The sequence below is a fragment of the Sorex araneus genome, chromosome X (genome assembly GCF_027595985.1).
Source record: "Sorex araneus isolate mSorAra2 chromosome X, mSorAra2.pri, whole genome shotgun sequence".
NCBI lineage: Eukaryota > Metazoa > Chordata > Mammalia > Eulipotyphla > Soricidae > Sorex > Sorex araneus.
In genome coordinates this window covers 228,480,362-228,503,368 of record NC_073313.1, presented here as the reverse complement: position 1 = coordinate 228,503,368, position 23,007 = coordinate 228,480,362, and the positions used below count along the sequence as shown (strand labels likewise).

Below are 23,007 nucleotides of genomic sequence, written 5' to 3'. Positions count from 1 at the left end.
GCTCATCTGTGGAAACTTTCTAATTAACTTGGTTCAAAGCATGTGCAAGATGGCAGTTTTCTACACTGTTTCAGCATTTTAATTGGCAGAAAATGCTTAGCGGTCTATTCACAGCCTCTCTTGGTAATTAAGTGAGGGTCAACTCTATGACTAAATGAGCCAATCTTGTGAAACAAACGATTTCTCCCATACATAGCATATAGCATATTTGGTTTACAGCAGTCTTTGAACAGTTAATGAGGTAGTAGTTGTGTCACTATGGGAGATTTATATAGAACAAGTTAACCTTTCTTAATGGTGCAGCAGTCATTAAAAATAATTACTAGTAGGTCATTTTCTGTAACAATTATTAACATCTATCAGAACATAATTAATTCATGCCTCATTTCTGACAATGCTAATAACCACTGCAAACAACTAATCAATATTCACTATTAGTAATATAGCTGTTTTATGAAACTCAAATTTTTCAGAAGACTTGCAAATAAAAAGTTATCAATTTTTATTCCAGATATAACCATCTTGTCACTCTACATTTATCTCCGTTAAGAATTACTGGATTTTGGGGGCTGGAGTGACAGCACAGCGGGTAGGGCGTTTGCCTTGCACGCGGCCGACCCGGGTTCTAATCCCAGCATCCCATATGGTCCCCTGAGCACCGCCAGGAGTAATTCCTGAGTGCAGAACCAGGAATAACTCCTGTGCATCGCCAGGTGTAACCCAAAAGAAGCAGAAAAAAAGAACAACTGGATTTTTATATTATAATCTCAGATCTAGCTTCCCCTTTTCTTTCAGCACAGTGAGGATTTAGAAGTACCTGAGAGAGAGTGGCTCTTTAAGTTTACTCATCTACAAAGTTCAGTGAGCATGAAGCCAGGAAAGAGAAAACAGTCCATCAATCCAAAGATCGGAATTCAAATCTAGTCTGACGCCTCTGTTTCTGCCTTATTGCTCATACAAGACTAGACACAGCTGGCTTATGTAAGACATTTGTTGTTGGTTTTTCACTTATCTATCCTTACAGCAATATTTATACCAAAATTTATTGCTATCACTTATTCTGTCTGCATGATCTATATAGTGTCAAAACGTAGCAGTATCAAAATGCTCCTACAATCAACTCCCCTTTCTCCCTTCATTTATAGTCTACTTACATATACCCAAGAACCCTTCACTGATATGTGAAAAATTCTGTACATGCCTGGGAGATAAACAAAGCTAGTGAACAAACAAAATAAACAATTTAGATTATAAGACTTTAAGTGTGAGATAAAATAGCAGTTACCTAAGTAGGAAAAAGGAAGGTTGAATTGGATAAAAGTGATCAACTGCATATATTAAAGGACAAAAGCTAGGCTTTTTTATGGTGATATAAAATATACATATCTATTCATAATGTTGTACACCCGAAACATATTATTAACATTACTTCAACAAAAGTGAATTCACTTTGACTAAAAGTTTTTTAAAAACCTTTCCACAGGAAGCAGTAAAACATACCATAAATGTACAGCATGCCAGTTACAATTCTGAGCTCGGAATGAGTACTACTTTAATTTATCACAGTTCTGTTACCTGGCAGCTAGATGACCTGGATTAGTGACTTAATGTCTCAAAGCCTCTATCCCTCAGCAAATGAAGTAAATAAAAGTGCCTAACATGTGAAGTTAGCACATTAAATATCCTTATAAAAGTGTTTAGTGCAGCATAAAATTAGAATAAACAGTAGGCTATTTAATTTAGTTCTTCTAAGATTTTTCAATTGTAAAGAAATTAACCAGAAACAGAAATGTAGCTACCTGGGAGACTTCAGTTCTCTATTAAGTGGCTTTCTTTTATTTGTGCTCTTTTAAGCTTCAAGGGATCTCTCTATCCCACATAGAAACAGAATTCTTATAACATGTGAAATGTGATATTGCTTTTCCCTGTTTGTTTTGGTATCACACCGGGCAGTGCTCAGGGTTTACTCCTGGCTGAGCTCTCATATCAATCCTGGTGGGCCTGGGGACCGTATGGGATGCCACGGATCAAAGCCAAGTTAGGCACATGAAAGGCAAGTGCCCTACCTACTGTATTAATGCTCCAGTCCAGATGTGTGATATTTTTAAACACACATAAGATAGAAATCTGAGCATACTTTTCTATTTTGACATTTTAAAAAATTCTGCTCTTTCAGGCTCATCTTCCATTTTCAATTAATTTCAGACTTATCAATTTATTAACTTTAGTAATTACTGTCAGGATTTATCAGACAAAACAGGGTTAAAAGGCTTTGTCATTTATCAAGTGTGGGAATTGTGAGCAAGTTACACTATGCTATGCCTCAGCTATCTTTTTTTTTAATTTATTCTTTAATTAGTGAATCACCATGAGGGTACAGATACAGATTCACATTTTCGAGCTTGTTTTTCCCTCATAGATTGTTCGCAAACAGATTCCTCCACCAGTGCCCATTCTCCACTACCAATAAACCCAGTATCCCTCCCACCCCCTAATCCCATCTCCCCCCCACCCCACCCTGCCTCTGTGGCAGGGTATTCCCTTTTGATCTCTCTATCTCCAATTGGGTGTTGTGGCTTGCAATAGGGGTATTGAGTGTATGTCTCAGCTATCTTATCTGTAAAAACAAGAACCATGTAACTGTTTCCTCACACAATAATTTAGAAAATAGTAAATCAAAGTTTAATGAGGAAAGAAAAAAACCTAGCAAACCACTTAGCATAAGTAAAATGAATACTAGCATTATCACTTGCTTATGAAACCTTCAAAGAATTATTAAGATAATAGTCTCTATCTCAAAGGACTACTGTGATGTAGGACTACTACATGAATTGAGTGTACAAGAGCATCTATATGCCTATTAATAAATAAAAATACACTGTGTTTGGACCAGAGCAGGTAGGGCTCTTGACTAGCATGCGACCAATTTGGTTCAATCCCATGCACTACACATATATGGTCCCAGCAGTCTTGCTAGGAGTAATATCTAAGCACAGAGGTGGAAGTGAGACCTGAGCACAGCTGGATGTGACCCCAAAACAAAACACCACCTTGTGTCTTTGGGACCAGTCGACTGTGGAAACCTTCCTTGCTGGCCAGGGAGCCAATCCTGTTGATTGGCAAAGCTGTCACCATTTCATTAGTATCAGATTCTGACCCGCAAAAAGGAACATTCCACAGAAGAAAAAAAGAAAAAAGAAAAAGAGAAAAAAAAGAAACAGGAAGAAAAAAAAAGAAAAGAAACAAATATATATCCATCTAGCGTGTCAGTATAAAGAAAAATGGTATCAGAGAAACTCATTTTCATTTTAGAAAGATAAATCTAGCTAAAATGCTAATGATGACAGATGCACAGAGGCAAAATAACAAATAGGAAAGGCTATAAAGCTGTTTCAACAATTCAATAACGAACCAAAAAGAACGTGAACCAAAATCACAAGGGAGTGGATAAAACTTAAGGGAAGACTCAAAGGGCTGAACATGCAGCTCAACAACAGGGCCTAGCATGTATCATGCCCTGGCTTCCACCCCTGGCACCACTTAGGAAAATAACAAAGTGAGAGAAGACTCCAGTGTACTTACAGACTGATTATATGAGGAGGGAAGAGGGAGATGTAAACAAAAATTATAAGTGAAAAAAGATTTTGCAATTTTTATAGGAAGAATAAACTAACATAGGGCTCAATAAAAGGTACAAAATCTGTGAGGGGTGATAATGTTGGAAATAGTAGGCAGAAAATACCTATGAACATCAAGGTGGAGTTAAATGGGTATGATGACCAAACAGCCTATGGAGATATTTTTAGAGTTTAGGTTTTACCTTAGAAGACACGTCAGAGTCAGTAGGAAGTGTTAGTGATGAAGCAGGGGACATTTCTGAGGCCTAAAGTTTATCATATATGCTGGCTTCCCTTTCCACTGCTTTTCTCCAGAGGCCCTCAACTTTGATAAAGTCATTCTAACACCAAATACCTTTAATTAGGTGGATATTATTAATCACATTTGTCCATCAAGAAAAATCCATTTATCACAAACATGTATTCCCCCAATCATTTCTAAATATACACAATCTAAACCATCTGTTGCGGGCGGGAGAGAGAAGATGAGGGTTAAAGCACTCCCCTTCCAGGCAGCTGACCTCAATTAAAAGCCCGGCACCACAGTTCCCCCAACCTCACACTGAGCAACTGTCATGTGTGACCACAATCCTCACAAATAAAGAAAGCTGATTAAATAAAACATATTGAAAGTTGGGGCCAGAGTGATAGTACAGTGAGTGGGGCGTTCGCTTGCACACGGCCGACGGGAGTTCAATGCCTGGCACCCCATATGGTCCCCTGAAACTGCCAGGAGTGATCCCTGAGCATAGAGTCAGAAATCGGCTTTGAACACTGGCAGGTGTGGCCCCCAAACAAACAAAAATACATACTGAAGGTCAACAGGAAAAACACAATTAAGATTTACTTTCTTGGGGATGGAGCATTAGCACAGGGGCGGGGGGGCATTTGCCTTGCACGAGGCCGACCCTGGTTCAATTCCCAGCACTTCATATGGTTCCCTGAGCACTACCAGGAGTAATTCCTGAGTGCAGAGCGAGAAGGGCTCTTTGTGCATCATTGGGTGTGACCCAAAAAGCAAAAAAAAAAAATATTTCCTTTCCTGGGCTGGGAGAGACAGAGCAGAAGTTTTATGGTACTTGCCTTGCAGACTGCTGTGACCACAAACCTGGCACCATATATGATCCCCTGAGCACAACCAGAGGGCACTCTTTCTTTTTTCTTTTTTGGGTCACACTGATAACAGTCAAGGATTACTCCTGGCTCTGCACTCAGGAATTAGTCCCGGCAAAGCTTGGGGGATCAAATCCAGCTCAGCCACGTGAAAGGCAAACGTCTACCTGTTGTACTATCACCCTGGACTGTGGGGGTCTGGGTGGGGGTCTCTCTTTAGCAGAAAGCTAGGAAAAGCCCCTGAACACTACCAAGTATGGCCAACCTCATCATCTCCACCACCAAAAAACAAGCAAACAAACAAAAACCAATCACCAATTTATTTTTCTCAGACTATTTTAGGAGAAAAATCAAAATTTTCTTACCTGATGCCCCTATATTTCCCTTATCTTCAGGAACCAAATTTTTATCCTTATTTATGTCTTCAACTATAAGTTTATCAAAATGCTCAATACAAAGTCTGCTGTCAATTTGATATAACAAAGCAGGGCAAAGGCAAGTGAATAAATCAGGTGAGATTGGAGCATTGGCACCATGTCCATAGTATTTTAGCAACTGAGTGACATTCAAACACTGCAAAGAAATAGAAACAATTATGTGAAAGTGTTTTGAGTATGCAAAAAGAATTACTATCTAATTGAAACATCTGTGAATATGTAACACACAAACATCTATTACAAATAAAGCTTTGGTGATAGCAATTAAAATTAACATTTAAAATCATTACCCAAAATAACTTATGGATTTCAACCATTTTCTACTCTGGCATATGAAAAATAATGACTTTCTGCCATCAATAGTAATAACTCACAACAATATTCCCAATATTCTTATGTGGGGGTGGGGGATGGGAAAAATACTTTCCCTAGTCAAATTGCAATCAGTGAGTCAAGATTCTTATTTGTGAAACAAGTATTTAGAATCTGTCAAATATCTAGAGTGCTTTAAAATATTACCATGCTAGGGGGCTGGAGTGATAGCACAGCGGGTAGGGTGTTTGCCTTGCATGCGGCCAACCCGGGTTCAATTCCCAGCATCCCATATGGTCCCACGAGTACCGCCAGGAGTAACTCCTGAGTAAAGCCAAGAGTAACCCTTGTGCATCACCAGGTGTGACCCAAAAAGAAAAAAAAATTACAATGATAGGGCCAGAGCGATATAGTATAGCTGTGGGTAAGGCATTTGCCTTGTATGCGTCTAGCCCCAAGCTGATCCCTGGCACCCCATATGGTCTCCCAATCTCCCCCAGGAGTGACTCCAAGGCAGAGAGAAAGGAGTAAGGCCTGAGAACAACTAGGTATGGCGTAAACCCCCTCAAAAAAAAAAAAAAAAAAACAACGAGGCACACGGGAGTTCTCGGGATGGGGGGAGGGGGCGTTACCGGCACACTCTCCGCCCAGATGAGATCTGGAGCGGCCACACACAAGCAGCTCCTCACTCCTAAAATACCATGATTCGGGAGGCCCACCAACTACTTTCAGAACCCAACGGCTTCTTGCAGAAATGCCTCTAGACTGTGAACTAAGCGACAGCCCCATGCCGCCATGGGAGGGGGAAGGTTTTTCTCTCTAGGCCTTTCCTTTTGGCACCAGCGTGGCGACCGTCATCTTATTGAGCCCACTAACCAGAGGTGCCAGCTTGTAGTGACGCAACTTCTGGCAGAAATTTCTCTGGACTTAATTATTAAAATACCAGAAATCCAAAACTGCACAGCCACTGTTGTGGCCCTGTGACCTCATATGCTCTTCATACTCAGCAATGGAAAACAAATTATCAAATGATGCCTTTTCAGCAGGTCTGATTGTTGGGGGAAAATTCCGAATAAAAATAGTGAGTTTTCTGTTGAAATATTGCATGTAATCAAAGCTAAGAGAAATAAAGTGAAAATCATCAGCCACACAGGCTGGGGGGTGGGTAGGTTGGGGGGTATACTGGGGTTCTTGGTGGTGGAACATGTGTACTGGTAAAGGGATGGGTTTTTGATCATTGTATGACTGAGACATAAATCTGAGAGCTTTGTAACTTTTCTCATGGTGATTCAATTTTTTAAAAAAAAGTAAGTAAAAGAATAAATATCAAAACCCCAAAGCCCCAAAATATTGCCACAACATAGACATCTTCACCACCTCAGGTACCCCAAAGAATATTAGACTGAGGAAGACTAAATTTAAAAGATGAAAAGGCAGCTTCATATGCTGTTATTTCAACACACTAATGTGGTTGCATATCACCTGTGGCTCACATTTGGCTGTGGCTTAAATAACACAAATTGCAGCACATGCATCAACATATTAAGTGCAAAACAAAGCAAAAAAAATTGCAACCAATGGGTAAGTCCAATATAGAGTACAAACAAATCCAAAATTAAGGCAAGGATGATATTGCCTCATTCATACATATCCATTCTAACTTACAATCATGCTTACTGACCTACAAGCTCATTATTTTATCTCTGGCACAGAAACAAAAAATTAAAACCTAGAAGCAAACAAAATCACTCATCTTTTACTTTTATTATAATTTCTGTTTCTTGTTTTTGGGCCACATTTGGCAGGACATATTACTGACATATTACTGACTCTGAGGTCAGGAATCACTCCTGGCAGTGCTCAGGGAATCATATTCAGGATGCCGGGGATAGAATCCGTGTCAGCTTGTGCAAGGTGTTCGAATGGTCTACCCACTGTACTATTGCTCAGGACCTCTTCGTAAATCTTAATCAAAATGATGTGCAGCCTAATTCAGTGCATAAAATGCTACCAAAAACACTGAGAAAATTTCCTGTATACATTAGACCTGCAGAGTCAAAATCAACAGTTCTAATGATGCACACTCTAAAAATCTGACAGAACAATAATAAAAATATTTAAAGTTTATACTACTACCCATATTAGTAAAAATATTTGTTTAAACGTAAATAGATTTTAATTATGCTATTTTTAATATAAGGAATATATGTTAAAGTGAGTATTTACAACTGCTAAAGGCCTAATAAAAATGATGCCTTAACATTCAAAAGAACAAAAGCAACCAGTGCTGGCGTGGATGTGGGGAAAAAGGGACATTCTTTCACTATTGGTGGGAATGTCCACTGGTCCAGCCTTTCTGGAAAACAATATGGACAGTCCTTCAAACACTACAAATTGAGCTTCCATATGACCCCACAATACCACTTCTTAGGAATATATCCCGAGGATGCAAAAAAGCACAGTAGAAATGACATCTGTACCTATATATTCATCGCAGCACTGTTCACAATAGCCAAAATATGGAAACAACCCAAGTGCCCTAGAACAGATGACTGGTTAAAGAAACTTTGCTACATATACACAATGGAATACTTTGTAGCTGTTAGGAGAGATGAAGTTATGAAATTTGCTTATAAATGAATAGACATGGAGAGTATCATGCTAAGTGAAATGAGTCAGAAAGAGAGGGACAAATATAGAGGGACTGCACTCATTTGTGGAATGCAGAGTAGCATCACATGAGGCTGACACCCAAGGACAGTAGATACAAGGGCCAGGGGGATTGCCCCATAGCTGGAAGACTGCTTCATGAGCGGAGGGGAGAAGGCAAATGGAATAGAGAAGAGATCACTAAGAAAATGATGGCTGGAGGACCCATTTGGGATGGGAGATGTGTGCCGGAAGTAGGTAATGGACCAAACATGATGACCTCTGTGTCTGTGTTGCAAGCCATAATGCCCAAAAGTAGAGAGAGAGTATGGGGAATATTGTCTGCCATGGAGGCAGGGGGAGGGTAGGAAAGGGGGGGTGGTATACCCAGGATATCAGTGGTGGGGAATGTGCACTGGTGAAGGGATGGGTGTTTGATCATTTTGAGACTGTAACCCAAACATGAAAGCTTGCAATTATCTCACGGTGATTCAGTTAAATTAAAAAAAAAAAAATGATGCCTTATTCAGAGAAGAAATACAAAGATATATACTTACATGAGGAATCGAGAAAATACACAGGGTGAGGTTATTTTTCCACATTAGATAATACTCCCCCTTTCTCTTTCTCTCTCTCTCATACACATATGGCATGTAAAGTGGCACACACATATAAATATATGTTATATATACGTATGTATATCTGTAATATACATGCATTCAACAAATTTTTTCTAAACTTCAGGAAGACTGCTAAAATTAGAATAAATAAGACTTGTTGGCATATCTTCAATGAACTAAAATATATTTAAGGCAATTCATTTAAAACGAAGAAAACAAACACAAAATATTTCAAAGAACATGAAAAATTTAAAAGAAAAATCATTCCATTACTATTGGAGTTATAAAACTTAACTTGGGACCTTCAAAACATGTGTGATACCATTACAATAATTCAAACAATTATTAAACCTAATTTTGAGAACAAAAATATAGACAGAAATCTTTAATCTGATCTTAATTCCTTAATATCATTTAGTTGAGGAACATTACCTAAAAAATAAGTTTGGATAATGGATTATTCCATTGTCACTTTTCTCATTAACTGAAAAGCTTCACAAAACCAAGAATCACAGAGCAAACCTTCTAACGCTCACCTCATGTTGGCGGTCATCGTCATTATGATCTTTGTGACTAGCAGCTGTATAAATTGCACTTTTTTTATTATGTGGTGCTTCTCGCTTCCTAGTATGTCGAAGTTCACCTTCATTATCGGGATCAAAAACTTGGTGTCCATGGCCAGGATCATGACCATTATGTTCTGGAAGATGGCCATGAGAATGACCTGCATTATGTACACGATCAGGTTTGTGGACCCGATTATGCTCATACCGTGCACCCTGACCACTGTTAGTGGGGAAACCTGGTGTATTGACCTCAGAATTGTCATGAATTTTCTTCCTTTTCCTGTCCCTCTTTTTTTCTTTTGGTACTTTACTGTCAGACTGTTCCTGTGTCTTATTGGTCTCTGTTGAAGGTCCGTGACTGGGCTCCCCACGCTCACTCTGAGTACTGGAATCATTAGGAAGATGGCGAGTCGCGTTATGATCAAGGTGATGATGCAAACAGTGGTGACGGCACAGGTGATGATTACGGTCGTGCATGTGTTTCTCATCAGACTTGACAGACACTTCAATTGTCTCTTTCTCTGGATCACACTTATGATTTCTTTTTGTTGATACGCTGGTCACAGTTTGGTTTTCTGAATTTAAATGGTTATGGGAATGCTGGTGATTATGTGAGTGAAAATGCTTTCCCTCCTGAACTGCCAAAATATCTAAGTGAGAGACATGATCGTGACCAAGCTCCTCATGATTGATCTCAACTACTTTGATCTCTCCAAGGCCCAAGTTTGTCAAAAGTTTCTCCAGACCAAAAAACGATAATCTTCCATTTTCACCATAACGGTCAAAAAGTTTTTCAATATAGTATTTTTTTTCATTTTCCGCATCTGGCACTGGAAGTTTGCTTGACTCCGATTCTGTTACCCCATAATGGTGTCTGTGATGGTCTTCAGAGCCATGGTCATGTCCTTCATGGCAATGGTTGCAGTGGTGGAAAATAAAAGTCAGCAAACAGATGAGGCAAAATTTTGTGTGCATATGTACCTTCATTTCTATTTTTCCTAAAGGGAAGTAAACAGAGAGGCAATCATTAGTTTACACTCAGACATATCCAAGGGCCATAAATTCTCTAGCAATCTTTTTGCTAAGCAAAGGTTTTGACCATTTTTCCATGGCTAAAAATCATCCCTGGGGGGCTAGAGAAAGAGCACAAGAGGCAAGGTGCTTGCCCAGCATGCTGCTGGCCCTGGTTCCAGGCCCATGAATCATGGATGGTCCCCTCAGCTGCATCGGGATCAAGACAAAATATAAGGCCTTGTAGGGACAGCCCCTGAGGCACCGCAGGGTATGGCCTGGTCATTCCCTCCTACCCCCACCCCGACCCCCACTTCCTCATACAAACCGGCCTTTTCTGGGCTTGACAAACAACTGGGTGGTAGGACAAAAGTAAAAACTGGCACACAGGATCCACCCAAGAACAAGGTGTGGTCTGGAGCTCCCTCTGCCCTCCGCCCTACCCCCATGCCCCCCCCACCCCGTGGCTTCCGGATGACTGGTTTTCTTCTTATCTGATCTTTACAGAAAAGTCTGATCCCTAACCTAGCCCTGGTCAGTGTGACAGGGCATTCAGAAATGAAAATGTCATTCACAGCTAGACTGGGTATTTAGAAACTTTAAAACAAACTATAAAAATTGTTAGTTTAGTTTTGGGTATAAGAATTACTTCAAGCAACTATATTCCTAATAATTAGAAAACAGTATCAGTTACAGTAGCAAACATAAGATATTCATACAAAAAAGATAACATACTATTGAGAAATTAAAGACCTAAATGAATGACTATATTGTGATCATGGCTGATGAGTTATTAATCCAGTATAATTCCTGAAAACCAAATAAGTTATTTTATGAAAAGTGATGTTTTTACTGTTTATAGGAACTCAGAGGCCAACAGTAATCAAAATCTTTGTGAAGGACATAACAGGAATGCTTACACTGCCAGGTAAATATAGTATGGAACTTGGTATAAGCACAGACAAATAAATCGAAGAAACTGAACAATATAAAATTAGGAAGAAGTGCTGAGAGTTAATGCCTGAGGTAAGGAACTTGCCGTGCATGCTACCAACCTTGTCCGATCTCCAGCACTCCTAGAAGCAATTCCTGAGCACAGAGGCAGAGCTAAGTCCTAAGCCATGCTGGGTACCTCCCCAAAAGACACCCCTGCTCCTATCCCAAACACCCACTTCCCCAAAAAATACGTAAAATTTAAAAATTAGTGAAGAATGTATTTCCTGGTTTCTTGGTTAACTAGATTTTCATATTTAAGAATAAAAATAAAAGGCAGAGAGTCTCTTGCCCGCACGCCTGGCTGTCTTCCCCGGGGCCCTTCGGAGGGGATGGGCTCCAGCTTCCCTCCCCACCCTGAGCAGAGCTCCTGGAGGCCAAAGACCACCAGAACCTAGCTATAGCTATGCTGGAGACCCCTCTCCACATGTTCGGACAGGCCTCATGCATGAAGGTACCGGCAGAGGAACCCAAGTGTGTGTGATCCCATCAACGGCCAACATCCAGAGAGAGAGAAATTGGTGATTAATAGGATTTCGTGATTCGTGAAAAATAGAAGCTGGTCCCTACTTTATCCACATAAGAGTTAAAGATCATTTGGGAGCATAAATATAAAATTGAAAGTTGTAGGGAAGACTATGGAGTCAACTAGATTTGCATATTCTCCTAGTGGGATGATTAACATCTTTAGGAGAACTATTTGGCAGGATGTGTCAAAAAACAAACTTAAGTATATCGTGTCACACAGCAAGACTATTACTCATAACAGATATATTTGTACAGAAACACCAAAAAAGCACAAATATGTAAAAGTTATTTAATCTTTAACCTTACAAATGCAAAAAGGCAAAAAGATCATCAAAAGACAAATGGATTTGAAAGAGTAATCTTACTCCAGAATACCACACAGGAATAAAAATGCAATTACAGGGATCATAGCACTAGTATAGTAAGTAGGGCGCGAGCCTTGCATGCAGCCGACCTGGCTTAGATACCTGACACCACATGTGGTCCCTAGCACCTGCCACCCTGAGCTCAGATCCAGGAGTACCCCTGAGCACCACAGGATGTGGCACAAAAATCAAAATTTTAAGTAAAATTAATTTCATATATAGGCATAGTTGAGCCTTAACAGATATTAGATTGAGCAAAAGATTAAAAACACTCTAAAGAAACTATACTACATAATTCCATTCACATAAAGTTAAAATGTGCAAAATCGGGGACTGAAAATAATAGCTCAATGGCCTACCGAGAATTTTATTTGGGAGGCTTGAGTTCATCCCCAACACAAGGTCCCCCAGACAGAGCGGGCTTCGCCCTTGAATAAGGCACTCTTCAAAATTAAACCGCAGGGGCTGGGTCGATAGCACAGTGGATAGGGCGTTTGCCTTGCACTAGGCTGACCGGGGTTCAATTCCCAGCATCCCATATGGTCCCCTAAGCACCGCCAGGAGTAATTCCTGAGTGCAGAGCCAGGAGTAACCCCTGTGCATCGCCGGGTGTGACCCAAAAAGAAAACAAAAAAATTTAAACCACAACCATGGCTACTGTTTGAATAGAAAGCAGGGATTATAAAGTGTGGTAATAATAATGCCCAAAAGGAGAGAGAAAGGGAAAGAGAGAGGGAGACACAGAGAGAGAAAGAGAAAGGGAGAAGGAGAGAGAAGAAAAGTACCTATCACAGAGACAGGCTGGGGGGAGTGGGAGAGGGAGCTAGGGGGGTGTGGAAGGAAACTGGGGACACTTGGGAAATGTACACTGGTGGAGGGATAGGAGTGGAATACTGTATGACTGAAATCCAATCATTAAAAGCTTTGTAATGGGCTATCTCACAATGATTCAATATAAAAATAAAGCCTACACATACAGAATATAAACAAAGATGTGGTAATAGCCTCCTTCTTAACATGAATAACTTGTTTATTTTTTGATAACTATTAAACACATGCCCTGTGAATTTCCTTATTTCAGTGAAGTTTTAAAAAGCAATATTAGGGGCTGGAGTGACAGTAGAGCAGGTAGGGTGTTTGCCTTGCATGTGGCCGACCCAGGTTCGACTCCCAGCATCCCATATGGTCTCCAGAGCACCACCAGGAATAATTCCTAAGTGCAGAGCCAGGAGGAACCACTGTGCATCACCGGGTGTGACCCCCCCCAAAAAAAAAAAGTAATAATATTTTTAGTGAACATGGTTATGAAACAATTGCAAAAAGTATAAATAAGGTGAACAAAACCAGTTAAAGGAGGTACTTACATTATTCAAGGGCAGTAAAAAATTAGCAAAACAAAAACAAGCAAGATAAGCCTATCTGAGTAGGATAAACAGTCTAAGTTCCTCTTTCAAGATATGCATAAATATACACAAATTTAATTCAATGTCCATCAAAATCCTGACAACTGGGTTAGGTGAGATTTCACAAACACACCTAAAATTTAAATGCAAAAAACTCCAGGGGGAACCAAGACAATTCAGAAGATCAGCAATGTGACAGACTTATTTTCTATATAAAGTTACACTAAAATAACCAAGAACTGGCACTTGAAAAGACAAATAGAACAGAAGAGTAGAACAGAGACTAGAAAAAAAAAACTGTGAACATTTTTTCCTTATACCATAGATAGATAGAAATCAATTTTAAAATATTAAAGACCTTCTGGGAAGGTCTTTAATAAAAGGCTATTATAAAAAGCAAAATTTTTAATAGAAATGTTTTAGGGGTCAGAGAGATAGAGCAGGGAATGAGGTACTTTCCTTGTATGTGGTGGATCCCAGTTTGTTCCCTGGCACCTGCATATAGTCCCTCGAGCAATGCTGACAATAATCTCTGAACACAGAGTGAGGAATACACCTGAGTATAGGGGCTTACAATTCTAAGTACAGTGTGGACCAAAACACGAACAAGAAAATTTTCTCCACACAAAGCTCAAAAGCACAAGCTTATTTAATATTTTAAATATTACACTATAATAAAAAAAACACCATCAGTAATATAGCTTATGACAAGCCATACCCTAGGATATATTTTATAAACACATGCATAATATATACAAAAGTCAGAATACAGAGCATGACACATATACATAAAAATGGAAAAAACTACAATACTACATAAACAATAGTGTGATTATACAAGACAACTGTTCGAAGAGCAACATGATTACGAATAATCTAGGTATCAAAAGGCAAAATTAGTATACCTTAAAAAATAGCCTACACTGTTCGTAGAAATACATACTTAGAGAATCATTTGGGGAAGCAATTCAGCTACTAAAGTTGAATTTGAACATATTCTAAGTCCCCAAATTTGGCTTCTATTTATCCACCCTAGAGAAATTCTTCCACTTAGGCATGGAGGAGACATTGACACAAATTCAACCATTCTTATTACAGGTAGGGTGTGTGTGTGTGTGTGTGTGTGTGTGTGTGTGTGTGTGTGTGTGTGTGTGTGTGTGTGTGTGTGTGTGTGTGTGTGTGTGTGTGTGTGTGTGTGTAATAGTGTAATACTGGGTTGGAGAGAAAGTATGGGGTTTGTCTTGCATACAAGGGATCCTAATTAGAATACTGGGCAGCACCAGGAGTAAAAGCCTTTAACAATGCCAGGTATAACCCAGAAAAAAAACAAAACTATAAACAAAATGAGAAACATCCTGTAACAGACATTTGGTCACAAAAGATTGAACTAGAAGCTAAAACAACAAAAGATTACCAACAACAAAATGTTGTTGTTAAAACAACAAAATATTCACATAAAAATAAGTTAGAAATGGTTGATTCCAGGACAACTGTACTATCATAAACAAAGACTTTTATCCTTAGATCTGTTCCTTCAGAGATTCAAGACAATGATTTACTTCCAATGATCCATCCTTCACAACTAGGCATGAAACCTTTCTGTGAAAACCCTCTTACATTTCTCTACACAAAGCTTTGGTGAGACTATCACTAACACATGCCAAAACCAATCACTAAAAAGGGAAGAAATCACTATTAGAATTGGAAAAATACCATCTTTCCTCTTTCCTTGTTGAGGAGAAGGTCCACTAGCAAGGGTGAAAAACGGTAACGGAACAGCAATTGCTAATAGAAACAGTGCTTGCTTCAACCATATATGCCCTTCAGTAGATGAAAGCACCAATGTGGAGTAATTAGGTAAAGTAATACTGGTTGTAAATTATAACATGTCCAAATCTCAAAAACAAATATAAAAGTAAGCAGCAAAATGATGCATTTCATATCACTTACACACAATTAGAAATACAGAAACTACCTGATACTGAGGAATCCATAGACATAAGCAAGAGTTTAACATGAGGATGGTTACATTCTAGAGAGGGGCTCCTTACAGGGAGAGAGGAATCAGATAGTGGAGACAGACAAATTTAACAACTACAGTGCTCTCTCCAGAAAGGAAAGGAATCCAAAGTAATGTGACAATTTGTTAAAGCAACATAACATTTGTTTTTGCTGTATTTTCTATAGTTTTAAAAGATTACATAACCTCTATTACTGATCACTCAAAGCGCTTTAAAAAGGGCAGCCAAAGAAATATGAGGCATGCAGAAATGTACATTGTTGCACTCTTGCCAGACATACTAAATTAGAAACTCTGGCAGTAGGGTTCAGCAATGTTTTATCCAGTCTTCCTAATGAATCTGATGAAGCAAGCTAAAGTTTGAGAACACATGTCTACAAATGTATCGAATACTCCTATTCATTTAAAATGGTACTTTAGTCAAGTGACTACTATGCTTACCTCAATAGACTGGATTCAACTATGAAATGGCATATATGAGAACAGAATGGGGGGGAGGGGGCGTGCAATGAGGATTTGGGCCACACCCACCAGCTTTGCTCAGGGCCACTCCTGGTGGTACTCAGGAGACTATATTCAAGTTACCCATATGGAAGTGTCTAATGATGGTTAGGTCAGCCATATGAATTGAGTCCCTTAACTCCTGTGCTATCTCTCTGGACCTGTGAGTTCAGAATTAAGTTTTTAAGATAGTCAATTCTAAAGTTCTGCCACAAAAATCTTAATGCAAGCACTTTAATTTCTTATGTAATCTCATAGATATCATTTAAAATATATCAGTTATTAGCACAGCGCGTAGGGCGTTTGCTTGAACGCGGCTGACCCGGGTTTGATTCCCAGCATCCCATATGGCCGCCTGAGCACTGCCAGGAGTAATTCCTGAGTGCAGAGCCAGGAATAACTCCTGTGCATCACCAGGTGTGACCCAAAAAGCAAAAAAATAAATAAATAAATAAATAAAAATTTAAAAATTAAAAGTAAATAAAATATATCAGTTATATTTGTAACATAATCAAAGGGAATGAGTAATAGAGACCAATCACCATTAAGCAAAAAGATGTTATGCTCTCTACAGTTACCTTGGTTTTCCACTGGAAGAAGCTACTGAAAGGTGATGTTATGAAAGTTATAATCAATCATTTGATATGTAAGTTTCTTGTGGGTTATTCTTTGCACATTAGCTCACAGTCAAATAAATACTAGTGGTGGAAATAAATCATATAATTTCCAGACAACATCAAGTCAATGGCTCAGTGAGACAGAAAACTGTGGGTGTTTTAAAATGAAATGTACGTTGATATGTGTCTCTTAGTTTTTTTTATATGCACTGTACTCAATTTGTTTACTGCAAAGACCCGAAATATCTGGAAACCCCTTAATCATTTACATTTCAGAGCAGCATTAGTAAATATATGAATGATTCATAGGAGTAATATATAAACTGTTACATATTTTTAAAGTGGATCACTCTCAAATGTATACAATATATACAATATATACATACTATAGCAAATGTATACATGGAACATCATTAGGACTCAATGCAGAGACCTTGTCCAGAGAAGTGGCTTAAGAAACAGGCTTTCTTGGGGCTGGAGCCATAGCACAGTGGGTAGGGCATTTGCCTTGCACGCGGCCGACCCGGGTTCTAATCCCAGCATCCCATATGGTCCCCTGAGCACCGCCAGGGGTAATTCCTGAGTGAAGAGCCAGGAGTAACCCCTGTGCATTGTCGGGTGTGACCCCCCCCCAAAAAAAAAAAAAAAGAAACAGGCTTTCAGGCCATAGTACAATGGGGAAGGCTCTTGACTTGCATTTGACCCACATAAATTCAGCTTCTCAGCATCCTGGACCAGCATCCTGTCTGGTCCCCCAAACCCCAAGAGTTATCCCTAAATGCAGAGCCAGGTGTAAGCTGTGGGCAAACCAGATGTGGCCAAATCGACTAAGAAAAAAAGAAACAAGTGTTCTCAAAAACAGCCAGAACAAAAGTACCTTGGGAGGCATTTGCCTTGCACACAGCTGACACAGGTTTGATCCCCAACCCCATCGGGTCCCCTGAGCTCTGCCAGAGGTAGATCCTGGAGCAAGCGCCAACAGTAGAGTCAGGAGTAAGCCCTGAGCACCACTGGGGGTGGCCTCAAAACAAAACAAAAAGCCCAGGAGACTCCTACAGGTTTGTGAATCCCTCACATTGGTTTTATAAGGGAGCTATCCAGTCAGAGGAGAAATAACACTGATGTTTATTCTGATTCTAACATGTATTCAAAAGCATCAAACAATGTGGATGTGGCATTTACCACACTACCTATATTCCACTGAGAACGTGTCACATGACCCCAATTAGTTATGACTGAACAATGTAATCTGACCTATAATCAAGTGTTTTCCAATCATTTCATAGACTTAGAGAATCCTTTTCTATTAAAAAAAATTTTTTTTTGACTAGAGAAAGAAATGGGGAAAATGTTGCCTAAGTCCATGTACCACACAACCCTAACTGGACACCAGTCCCGTGCTGGATTCAGTGTTGCCCTAGTCATCACTTACTTAATGCCTTATGTTTTGGGAGTTTTCCACATTTTTGATAACACTGATTTTTTTAATGTTTTGATTAAAGTTCAATTTATAAGAAGCTATCCAGAATATTAAGTGAGGACTTCACTGTAAAACAAAGATGGATGCGATATGTTGTTGCCCGGTGTATTAAATCAAGGCTTTGATGTTTATACAGAATCGTTCTTTTTTAAAAAATGGAAAAGGAATTCTTTAAAATAATCAAACAGGTGCAGCATTACTTATGCCCAAACTCAATTAGTATTTATCTGCTATTTTTATATGAACAAATCTCAGTGTAAAAAGTAGACTGAATCACAAATTTCAAGGGGCTAGGGGGCGCTAAATTGGTATTCCCAAGTATGCATCAGCAGATGACTGGTAAAGTGAAGGGATGGAATGGCACATATCTGATCAAAAATAAAAAATATTCAGACTTCTAAAGACAGACCTCTAATATGAAATAAAAATTAGAATTCACTCACTTCCAACCTGCTCATTCTAGCTTAGGATCTTTGGGTGGCTGGAGTACAGCTATGCAGCTTGGGACAAAGGTGGGAACCAATCACAGGAGACTCTCACATACACTCACTTAAATGGGTTAATACAAATTAACATAATGAGCAAACCCAACTTTGGGATGTAGTAAGAAAATGAAGTAGAGAAAACTAGCATTGGTAGAATGGGGACATGAATGGGAACTTTATTTTTTTCTCTTAACAATGTTCAATAGAACATTTTTTGAGGCCACGCTGTCTGCTAAACATTCATGTACAAACCTGCATTTATTATTATCAAAACAACTACTTCAAATTTCCACTTTCTAATTTCATTACAGGGATCCTAGAACCATTCTGCAGTCACCTGTGCTATCCCTGTATCTGTTCTGCTTGTAAACACAAAAAAATTATGTAAAGATCAGTACATGTACTGGCTGCACTGCTTTTGCAGCTGTCTGCCACACTCGTTGCCTTTCGGTAGAGGCTTTACTCTTTTTTCCAAAGCAAAAAATGCACAAATCTACAAATCATGCTTCATAATGCTTCATAATGAGGACCCGAAAGGCAGTGCTTAGGCCAGACAGAGGTAATGCAGGAGGGAAGGCCAATGGCCTGCCTTTAGTCCTCCTAGGTTTGAGACTCAATCCCTGGCACTCCTATGAGCCCCCAAGCACCACCAGGGGTCATTTCCAAGCAAAAACCTAGGGAATAGCCCTAGAGCACCAAGGGTTGTGGCCCTCCTCCCATTTGGGGGGGGTGCTGGGAAGGGGGATAAGACAGTTAATTTTAGGAACTAAAGTCATCTGCAGAGCTGTGTTCTGTTTTGACTCATCAGCACTGGCAGTTTCCTTCACTGTAAGAGTAGCTACTGTCACTAACTCAAACCTTTATCCTCCATCTATCCTCACTCTGTGCTTTGTTTTTTTCAGCCTCCTATCATTGCTGCATATCCCTGATTTCGAAACAGCTTGCCATTCATAAGTATTGCCAGTTAAAATAATCCTTCCTTTCCATAAGGTCATCTTTTATGCTTCTGACAACATGGCTTTCTTCCCAACAGTGGGATCTGTATGATTAATTTTAGCTTCCTTACAATTCTTTTAAGCTTTTCTTAATTGCTAAACAAAGTGAAATGATTCAATGCAACCATTTAGTAGAATCTTACTAAAGTGTAATTCAAATGTCATTTTATTTTTACTAGCAGACTACCAATTCGTTATATGTGATCTTTATTATCATTTCCATTGTGTCCAACATACAAAAACTATAAAAATTCTTCTAGAGGATTAGCAGACATTGTAGAGTCCCCTACAATCTCCTCCAGAAATGCAGAATTCGGGTAAATTTTATAATCAATAGGCACCATAGAAAAAGAAGAAGAAACTTATTAATGACAGAAAAAAATGGTGAAAATGCATTAAAGTAAAATAGTTTATTTCAAAGACGAGATTTTCAAAGTCATAACAAATTGACACTAAACTGCTAAAAGGGGCTAGGATGGAGTGAAGAGATAATGCAGCAAGTAGGGCATTTGCCCTGCATATGTCTGGCTGACCCCGCTGTTCTAAATGAAATTCTAATTGTACTGATAAACAGAACTGGGATATAGAAAATGAGAAGGTACTTGGAAAGGTGGATCGTACAAAATTTTCATCCTCATACAATGGCTACACCTGGAAAGCAACAATTAATGAGCATATGATTTGAATGAACATATGATTAATGAACATGATTAATAGGAACATATGATTGATAAGTGGCAGGCATTTACAGGTCATCAACTACAGAAACTATAATTAGTACTACGGATATTCTTGTCTCTTAATTTTAATTAAGACATATAATAAAGACAGGGGAACTAAGTTTTCTATTACCTAAAAAGTCATGGAACTATTTAACACTTAAACCTATATTTATATATAACTTCAATTTTAAAAAAATTTTAAGTGAGCAACCATGTTTTTAAAGCTTCTTAAAACAAATTAACATATTACATATGGGAGAAAATGAAAATACAGTTACATTTTCCACAAACATTTGTAGAGTTTTAATCACAACAGCTATTATTTTAGCTCAAAATTCTGCTATAATTTGCTATTATTAACACTTTTCAGGTCTTAGCACATATTTCCAAACTTATTTCTCAACAATTAGGTTTGGTTATACTGCCACCAGCTGTATGATCATAGTATTCTCATTAACATTTAATATAAGCAATTTTGGCTTAAGTAAAATAGTAAAATATCTCAATTGATTCCTTTTTTTTAAGATGCCATCATTTGCAAAGTTGTTCATAACAGATTTGTTTCAGGCATACAATGTTCCAACACCAATCCTACCACCAATGTCCCCTTCCCCCACCAGTGACCCCAGCCTAACCTGTTGTCAGGCAAGTAACAAATTTATTTCATATTACTTACTCCAACAAAATTTTAAAAAATGGCAAATGGAGTAATCAAAAAATAAATCAACAAGTAAATTTGTACAGATTTCTGTATGATTTTAACCTATGTAAATTAATTCAATACAATACAGCATATTAGCTATTCTCACCATAACTAAATTTTTAACTCTGGTATCTAAAATATATTGTACTAAATTTTACTTACACTTGAATTTTACAGCGATAATCATATCTCCTGTCATTAGTGAAGCATTTTTGCATCACTGGTGCATGCTGCTCTACCATACGAAAAGTTAAAAACATATAGCAATTAATCATCAAAAATGGACTTTTCTTGACTTCCTGATAACTCATTCTTTATAAAGGGCTTTTTAGACCAAGTAATAGCCCTGTAGCATTATCTTGTCGTTTATTGATTTGCTCGAGTGGGCACCAGTAATGTCTCCTATGTGAAACTTGTTACTGTTTTTGGCATGAGCAGCTTGCCAGGCTCTGCCGTGTGGGCAAGATACTCTTGCAGCTTGCCAAGTTCTCCAAGAAGGAAGGAGGATCGAACCCAAGTTGGCTGTATGCAAAGCAAATGCCCTACCCACTATGCTATCGCTCTAGCCTGGACCAAGTAATATGAAATACACTTTTAAATTCCCTGCTAAGCAGCAAAAAATTAAGAGGCTTTCAATTTTATTTATATTTTAAAATGTATTTCAGATGGTCCCATACCTTTATTTACATGAACTGTAATATGACTTGGTCATATGTTCTGAGGGTGAAAGCCCTGCTCCGCAATTTTTATTTTGATATCAAATTGTCCAACTTTTGTGTTATATGTAATTTCTTCTGATTTTTATATTTATGATGTTTTATCCTGTTAAAGTGCACTTAAAAAAAGAAACAATTAAATGAACAAGACCCACTAAAAAAATGAATATTTCAAACATCCTTTTATTATAGAAAATAACATCCACTGAACAAAGAGTACTCTTACAAATCTGTTAACAAATTTTAAATGCTTCAGTCTCAAACTTTCAAATACATGTGTTTAGGAAATATTTTTCATAGGATAAGCTCTCATACTTACTACTGAATTTTAACGACATATGATTTTAGTATACTTCTTATTTTCTCCATGATTATTTTTCTTGCACGGATTATATAAAGAAAAATATTGGGCGGGGCCCAAGCTTGGCAGCTTGGGAGAGCACACATGATTTGAAAATAGTAGTACCAGGGGCTGGAGTGATAGCACAGCGGGTAGGGCGTTTGCCTTGCACGCGCCGACCCGGGTTCTAATCCCAGCATCCCATATGGTCCCCTGAGCACCGCCAGGGGTAATTCCTGAGTGAAGAGCCAGGAATAACCCCTGTGCATTGTCGGGTGTGACCCAAAAACCAAAAAAAAAAAAAAAAAAAAAGAAAATAGTAGTACCCAAACTTAAGCCAAATCTTAAAAAGTATGTTCCAAACATTAAGAAATTATTAACTCAGCTGAAATTTGACACTAACACCAAACAAAAAACTAAAAGGCATTTCATTGCTTTATACACTTAACTTATATATACAGAATTTCATTAAACATGTACTATAGTTGATTTAATGATGGAATTTAATACATAACTATGAAAAACAGAAATGTTAGAAAAAATGTTGGGCTTATTGATCTCACTGTATTATAGCAAATGTATTATTCTATTCATCTTGATATGATACAAAAAATTTTCCCATAGATTACTTTAACAAGAGATTATGATCCTGTGTAATTTAGCCAAAAGTATAAAACTTCACATATGAGAAGGGAAAAAAGTATACGCTGTCAAGCAGAGGCACATCAAGAGCCAGTGGAGCAAAGATTTGGTTCATTGGCCTGTAAAGATAGAATCACTGGTTGATTTCTATGAGGCTGTGGAAGGAGAGGAG

At 38.5% G+C, this 23,007-nt stretch overlaps 1 protein-coding gene and 1 non-coding gene across 5 annotated transcripts in view; one reads left to right on the top strand and one right to left on the bottom strand.

The window, feature by feature from the left end:
* SLC39A10 (solute carrier family 39 member 10) overlaps nt 1–23,007 on the bottom strand; it is a 149,140-nt gene that overhangs the window by 27,736 nt on the left and 98,397 nt on the right. For all 4 annotated transcript variants that reach the window (XM_055123218.1, XM_055123220.1, XM_004601235.2 and 1 more), the window contains 2 exons: nt 9,285–10,312; nt 5,096–5,303 (listed from right to left, as the gene is read on the bottom strand). In XM_055123218.1, the coding sequence (XP_054979193.1) occupies nt 5,096–5,303; nt 9,285–10,312 (1,236 nt within the window). The remainder of the gene's footprint in view (nt 1–5,095; nt 5,304–9,284; nt 10,313–23,007) is intronic.
* On the top strand, nt 3,048–3,175 carry LOC129400678 (small nucleolar RNA SNORA24). The gene has a single exon (XR_008627865.1). It is a non-coding gene; the product is annotated as a small nucleolar RNA SNORA24 (small nucleolar RNA).